The sequence below is a fragment of the Microcaecilia unicolor genome, chromosome 2 (assembly GCF_901765095.1).
Source record: "Microcaecilia unicolor chromosome 2, aMicUni1.1, whole genome shotgun sequence".
NCBI classification, from domain to species: Eukaryota; Metazoa; Chordata; class Amphibia; order Gymnophiona; family Siphonopidae; genus Microcaecilia; species Microcaecilia unicolor.
The window spans coordinates 450950385-450957479 of record NC_044032.1 but is presented as its reverse complement, the minus strand read 5'-3'; the positions used below and the strand labels follow the sequence as shown (position 1 = coordinate 450957479).

General features: G+C 44.3%; 1 protein-coding gene across 1 annotated transcript in view; it reads right to left on the bottom strand.

Moving 5' to 3' along the window:
* Nucleotides 1–1527: 1527 nt before the first annotated feature.
* Nucleotides 1528–7095, bottom strand: part of CPXM1 (carboxypeptidase X, M14 family member 1) — a 158116-nt gene continuing 152548 nt past the window's right edge. The window contains exon 14 of the mRNA XM_030190934.1: nt 1528–2622. Within this exon, the coding sequence (XP_030046794.1) occupies nt 2357–2622 (266 nt within the window). The 3' untranslated portion in view covers nt 1528–2356. The remainder of the gene's footprint in view (nt 2623–7095) is intronic.

The window sequence follows — 7095 nt, the reverse complement described above, 5'->3', positions numbered from 1 at the left end:
ACTTTTTATTAAAGAGAAGTAAAATTTATACTGCAGCTAAATAAAAAGACCCCTTTGAGAGTTGTGCTCATAAAATGGCCTCTTTGAAAATGTACTAGGGTTGAGTGCATTACATTTTACTCAAAATTTCACTAAACTCTTTAAATTTAAAGTTTAGTGAAATTTTGAGTAAAATGTAATGCACTCAACCCTAGTACATTTTCAAAGAGGCCAATTTATGAGCACAACTCTCAAAGGGGTCTTTTTATTTAGCTGCAGTATAAAGTGGTCATAGTGTGCCCTTATGCAGGTCTTTCCGGTGTGCTAAGGCCATTTGTACCACAGCAGTAAAATGGCTGGTCTTCTTCAGAATTAATGGCCATGCACTAATATTGCCATTAGTGTGCAGCCATTTATAGAAATTAGTGCATGAGCATTAGTGTGCAGCCATTAATAGAAATTAGTGCATGAGCACTTACCACCAGCCATTTTGTGAGCAGTAAGGGCTCGTGCAGTAATCCTGTGCTAATCAGTTAGTGCATGGTCAGACCCTTGTGCAAAAAAAACAAAAAAATTAGCGCACGGGTGGTGTGAACAGATTAGGACAGTGGTTCCCAAACCTGATCCTGGAGACACCCTACCTAGTCAGTTATTTGAGATATCCACAATGAATATTCATGAGAGAGATTTGCATGCAGTGAAGGCCACTTTCACTACAGTCACAGCGTTTTTATGAGACACTGATACCAGAATCTAGCTTGTTATGTTTTAACAGTTACACCAGCCAGGCTATTTTTGGAATTTTATATCAGCTGGTGACCCACTGCCCCTGACGCAGCCATTTTATACTGGTGAAACATGGCCATGTTGGGCATTTTATGTTAAATTTCTGGGTGCTTTTAATCTATTAATAAAGGCAGTTTTTTTTTTTTACAAGGTCTGCCTTGGAAACAGAGACATAGAAACAGATTGCTAATGTACAGAGTACTCTGATTAATGCATCCAGGTTTGGAGGCTGCAGCTATGGCAAGATATAGGCAAAATGAGGCAGTTCAGAGGGATGGCTTTTAAAAAGGTGCAGAATCTGCACCCTGAGCCCTCTGAGCAGTATACTCTGGTAGAGAGGCACAATCCGAAAGACAATTGTCTCAACAGTTTAAATAATACACAAGTGCCAAGCATTTTATGGTGGAGATGAAGGGGTCATAATGTGAGTAAAGGCAGGTAGACTGTAGAAGAATGGACAATATTTCTACATTAACATAGATGATGGATGCATGCAGTGGCGTAGGAAGGGGGGCGGGAGGGGCGGTCTGCTCCGGGTGCATGCCGTTGGGGGGTGTTGGCTCCGCTGGTTCCCCGCTCCCTCTGCCCCGGAACAGGTTACTTCCTGTTTTGAGGCAGAGAGAGCAGGGAACCAACGACGCCGACGCAGGTCCCAGCGACGTACACTCGGGGCGGACCGCGCGCGACTGGTAAGAATGCACTCCGGGGGGGGGGGATCCGCACCGAGGTGGGGGGGGGTGCGCCATGCTGCACCCGGGGGGGGGGGGGGGGTGTGCAGCGGTGAACCGCCCCGGATGGCAGCCGCCCTCGCTACGGCACTGGATGCATGGAACACCTTTCCAGTGGTAGTGCTGGAACCAAAGCAATAAAAGAATTCAAGAAAACCTGAAATAAGCACCGAGAACCTTTAAAACTGGAAGAGCAGAAGAAACTTAGCAATTGTGTAGGATCTTTGTCAATGGGTAACCTAGATGGATCTGAAAGTCTCTATTTGCTGTCAATTTCTAAGGTTCTAAGCATAACTATACAGCATGCGGGCCATTCTAAAATGGGGAACTGGATAGGAATCTATTCTAAAAAGGAAAATATGTGCATATTTTCTTTTATATTGGCATAACTGGGTATATATGTACATATGCGGATGGGCATGCGCATTTGACCAGCCATAGAGCTGGTGTAAATGCTTGCGCCTAAATGCCAGAGATATGCAACTAACTTATAGTATTCTATAAGTTATGTATGTAAGTGTGAATTCCGCCCAGACTCTGCCTGTGTGTACACGCGCCTGCCATACATGCATTATATATTTATTGCATTTGTATCTCACATTTTCCCACCTCTTTGCAGGCTCATATAAGATATGCACATATTTACAGAATAGCGTTTAGGAGGATTTTTGGAATTTACATGTGTATTGTGCAGATACGTGGGTATATGCTGGTAATCTAATCATTTATGTTCATCCTTGGCATCCATTTTGTAGAATTGCACCCAGTCCCTCCTAATGTGTTTTTCACTAGAACTAAACACCTGCATATATTAACAATAGCTCAACTCTGAGAAGTCTGTTTCTCTCATGGCATCTGCCCTTCTATTGCTCAGATTGACTTTTGGATCTCAGTTTCCGATTCCTGAGGTGTCGTAGGCGCAGAATCAGGTCTTTGGGGATCTTGCCACCTTTTGACAGTATTTCCCGCAGGCGCTGTTTTGGTGTTTTGGTGATGTAAAAGTCACAGATTGTGGCATGGTTTTCATAGGTGACATAACAGAACTTGGTGGCTGGATGGTAGCCTTCAGCTTTGACAGTGACTTCATATTCTCCTGGATTCAAGAGGCGCCAGTAATCTCCGTCAAATGCTGTGAGAAAAATGAACACAGACAGGGTTTGAAAGCATTCACTCAACAGTGTTAAAAAGCTTAGCACTTTAATTAACCCAGCTTCTCCAAATGGCATTCTTAAAAGAAGTTGATATAAAATATAACCTGGTTTAGCATCTGTACTAGATTCTTCTATGGGAGTAATTAAACTACTTTATAAAGCTTATTCCAGCTTCCATCTCCCAGGCATTTGATGAGTGAGGAGTAAATAAACTATCCACAGTAAGGCAACCCCTATGGGTACTTTTAACATCTAGGATCTGCTGGAATAATCACAGCAAAACTATTTAGCTTATTTTCAAAACAGATCGCCGCCCATCTTCCAACACAAATCGGGAGATGGGTGTCGATCTCCTGAATCTGGCCAAATCGTCGCGGGGCCGGTGAAAGTTCAAAGGGGGCGTGTCAGCATGGTAGCGAAGGCGGGACGGGGACGTGCGTTGAGATGGCCGGCTTCGCCCAATAATGGAAAAAAGAAAGCTGGACATCACGAGAATTAGGTCCGCTTTATTTGGACCCTTTTTTTTCAGGTCCAAGTCCCTAAAAAGGGCCCCAACTGACCAGATGACCACCGGAGGGAATCGGGGATGACCTCCCCTGACTCCCCCAGTGGTCACTAACCCCCTCCCACCCTCAAAACAACAACTTTAAAAACTTTTTTTGCCAGCCTGTATGCCAGCCTCAAATGTCATACCCAGCTCCCAGACAGCAATATGCAGGTCCCTGGAGCAGTTTGTAGTGGGTGCAGTGCACTTCAGGCAGGAGGACCCAGGCCCCCCCCCCACCTGTTCCACTTGTGGTGGTAAATGGGAGCCCTCCAACCCCCCCCCCCCAAACCCACTGTACCCACATGTAGGTGCCCCCCTTCAGCCCTTAGGGTTATGGTAATGCTGTAGAGTTGTGGCCAGTGGGTTTTGGGGGGCTCAGCACTCAAGGGAAGGGTGCTATGCACCTGGAAGCTAATTGTTTTATTTTTTAAAAGTGCCCCCTAGGGTGCCCGGTTGGTGTCCTGGCATGTCAGGGGGGCCAGTGCACTAGAAATGCTGGCTCCTCCCACGCCCAAATGCCTTACATTTCGCCTGGAAACTGGAGCCGGCCATCTCAAACCCGGCGAGCGATTTGGCCGGCACCAAGCATATTTCGAAAATATGCTTGGTTCCGCCCCTTCGCGGAGCCGGCCCTGAACATGGCCGGCCATTGATTTGGCTGGCGCCGTTCGATTATGCCCCTCTATATGACTAGGCAAAGAGTAAACAGCTTTTATTCATTTTTGACAAAAGAAAAATATCTTTACAAATCTGCTTTTTGTATGGTTACTTTTAAAAGGAAACATGTTTACATACTTGCCTTCCTTTACCCAATCCCACCCTGGAACTTTTACCCATAAAGGTGGTGGGTGGTAACCAAAGAGTCCATTTCTGTGGGGAAAAAGTGAGGATACTAACCTGTAGTATAGCTTCTCTTTAGACAGCAGGATAAATCTACCATACACAATTGATGTCATGGTGATGGAACCAGGTTGGATTGTTCTCCTAAAGCCCAGAATAGTATAGATAAGCTCTCTGAGCATGTGCAAGTGATCTGTCCTGTGTGACTGTAGCTCCTCCTTTCAATCTATTTCAAAGCTTAGGCTTAGTGGGAGGACTGTATGGCCGATTTATCCTGCTTTCCAAGGAGAACCTATGTTACAGGTAAATAACCTCATTTCTCCCTAGACAAGCTAGTTAGAATCCATGGGTGGCTCCCAGGCTGAGGGTGCCATGGAAGATGGTGCTTTTAATGGAGATGAATAACCCTCGCTACCCAGGAATACCTACTGTGATAGGTTGAAGCAACTTAAATAAACAGGTCTTGGGCAATGATTCAAGGAAGAGACAGATGGCTCTGAGTTATTAGATTCAATAAGTGGACTCTGGATCACCACAGCTGCAACCCTTATTTTTTGGATTGTGAAAAGCCAAGTAGAAGATTCTTCTGTTTTCAAAGTGGCATTTACGGAGTTTGTCCATTTGCGTTTTCCATTATATATTCTTGGAAGCATACTTATGACATTCAGCATGCTCTAATTGAATGACATTTACAGGCTTTGCTGAGAGCAGATAAGTGTGATGATTGAATAGTAATAGCTCATCCACTTGTTGGCTTTGCTTCACACCTCTGAGCAATTAAAATTATTTTTAAATTATATTTAATATTAATTAGTCTCTTTTTTTGTTCTTTTGCTAAAAGTTCTTAAGGTAACATGCTCAGGCAATATCTACTATCGATTGATAGCCCTCAAATATACACATAGTTTTAAAGTATTTCTCTACAGTCCTGTTTTGAAGTAAGGGACTTCCTAAAAGAAGTCATGGGTGGTTTTGACAATAGGCAACCCAATTATAGAAAACCAGGTACGATGGCAGTGCAGAATAACTGTTACAATGGAACCAGTTCTACTGAAGATGGTATCATTAGTTTATTGTATACTCTGAGTGTGGGGATTAATATGGAGGTCCCATTAGATGGAATAAGCTTTAGAAAGTTGCTACTGATGATGCTTTGTAGGACTTCTTAACTTCTATCAAGTCAACTATCATACTTGCATGAATACTCAAAAGTTATTTCCTAGAAAGAAAACATAACAGTGGTGCAAAGCAGAATAGAGCAAGAGGATTGCAAAGAAGTCCGGGATGTGAATAGTAGCATAGGAACATACTAAAATATGGCAGATAAAAAAACCCCCTATGGTCCATCTAGTCTGCTCAGTAAGGTGATTAGTTGAATCTTCTGTTCCATGCAGGTTACACCCAGGTCTGGTCTATGGGATGACCCAGTGAGGCACTGGCCGGGGGCGCCCAAGCTTATGAGAATCAAAAGGCTGGCTATGTGTTTGTTTCTGCCAAAGGCAAAAACATGCACTTACTGTCTCTCGTTACTGGACGATCACAGCCATTGGCTCCTATGTTTTGGGGATTTGAAACTGCAAGACCAACTCAAGCTTACAAAGCTGAATTGCAGTGCAGATGTGGGAGATATGCTATTTCAGAGGCAGGTTTACATACAGTAAGGCAAGATGAATAGGTACCAGAATCCCAATAGAGTTGCCAGCTGGCTGGTTTTCAGCCAGCCTGGCCAGATTTTGAATGACCTGGCTAGCTGCTCGAGCTTTCCCTCTGCTGCATCCTGCCTCTTCTGATGCAACTTCCTGTGAGCAGGATGCAGCAGAGAAAAGGCTCCAAAGCCAGTGGAAGCAGTGTGTCTTCCTTGCTGCCAGCAATTTACCATGTTTGAAGGACCGTGGATCAGAGGAGATAAGGGAGAGATGTCAGATGTGGGAGGTGGGGGAGATGCCAAACACATGGGGCGGGAGGAGAGAGGGAGATGCCAGATATTTGGAGTGGGAGAGAGAGATGGCAATGTTATGGAATACGGATGAGAGATAGAGATGCCAGACCTATGGAGTGGGAGGGGGGAGATGGCAGACCCATAGAATGGGGATGGGGGGGGGGGGAGAGATGCCAGCCTTGGGGGGGGGGGGGGGGGGGTAGAGAAAACAAGTTCTCCTATTACTAACATCTAAAAAAAATTCTTGGTCTCACATTTTACTATATTGACTATTTTTTCTTTCATTTGCATCTTTGCTTTCCAGACTTCTTTACCAGCTTTTCTTTGTTTTTCCAGATATTGTTGCCTGTTTTCCTCTTTCTGCGATCTCTTATTATTTATGAATGCTAATCTCTTTTTCCTTTCCTATTCAGCCACTACTTTTGAGAATCAAAGTGGCCTTCTTTTTCTCTTACTTTTATAAGTACATAAGTAATGCCACACTGGGAAAGACCAAGGGTCCATCGAGCCCAGCATCCTGTCCACGACAGCGGCCAATCCAGGCCAAGGGCGCCTGGCAAGCTTCCCAAACGTACAAACATTCTATACATGTTATTCCTGGAATTGTGGATTTTTCCCAAGTCCATTTAGTAGTGGTTTATGGACTTGTCCTTTAGGAAACCGTCTAACCCCTTTTTAAACTCTGCTAAGCTAACCACCTTTACCACGTTCTCCGGCAACGAATTTCAGAGTTTAATTATGCGTTGGGTGAAGAAACTTTTTCTCCGATTTGTTTTAAATTTACTACACTGTAGTTTCATCACATGCCCCCTAGTCCTAGTATTTTTGGAAAGCGTGAACAGACGCTTCACATCCACCTGTTCCATTCCACTCATTATTTTATGTACCTCTATCATGTCTCTCCTCAGCCGTCTCTTCTCCAAGCTGAAAAGCCCTAGCCTCCTTAGTCTTTCTTCATAGGGAAGTTGTCCCATCCCCGCTATCATTTTAGTCGCCCTTCGCTGCACCTTTTCCAATTCTACTGTATCTTTCTTGAGGTGCGGCGACCAGAATTGAACACAATACTCAAGGTGCGGTCGCACCATGGAGCGAAAAAATGGCATTATAACATCCTCACACCTGTTT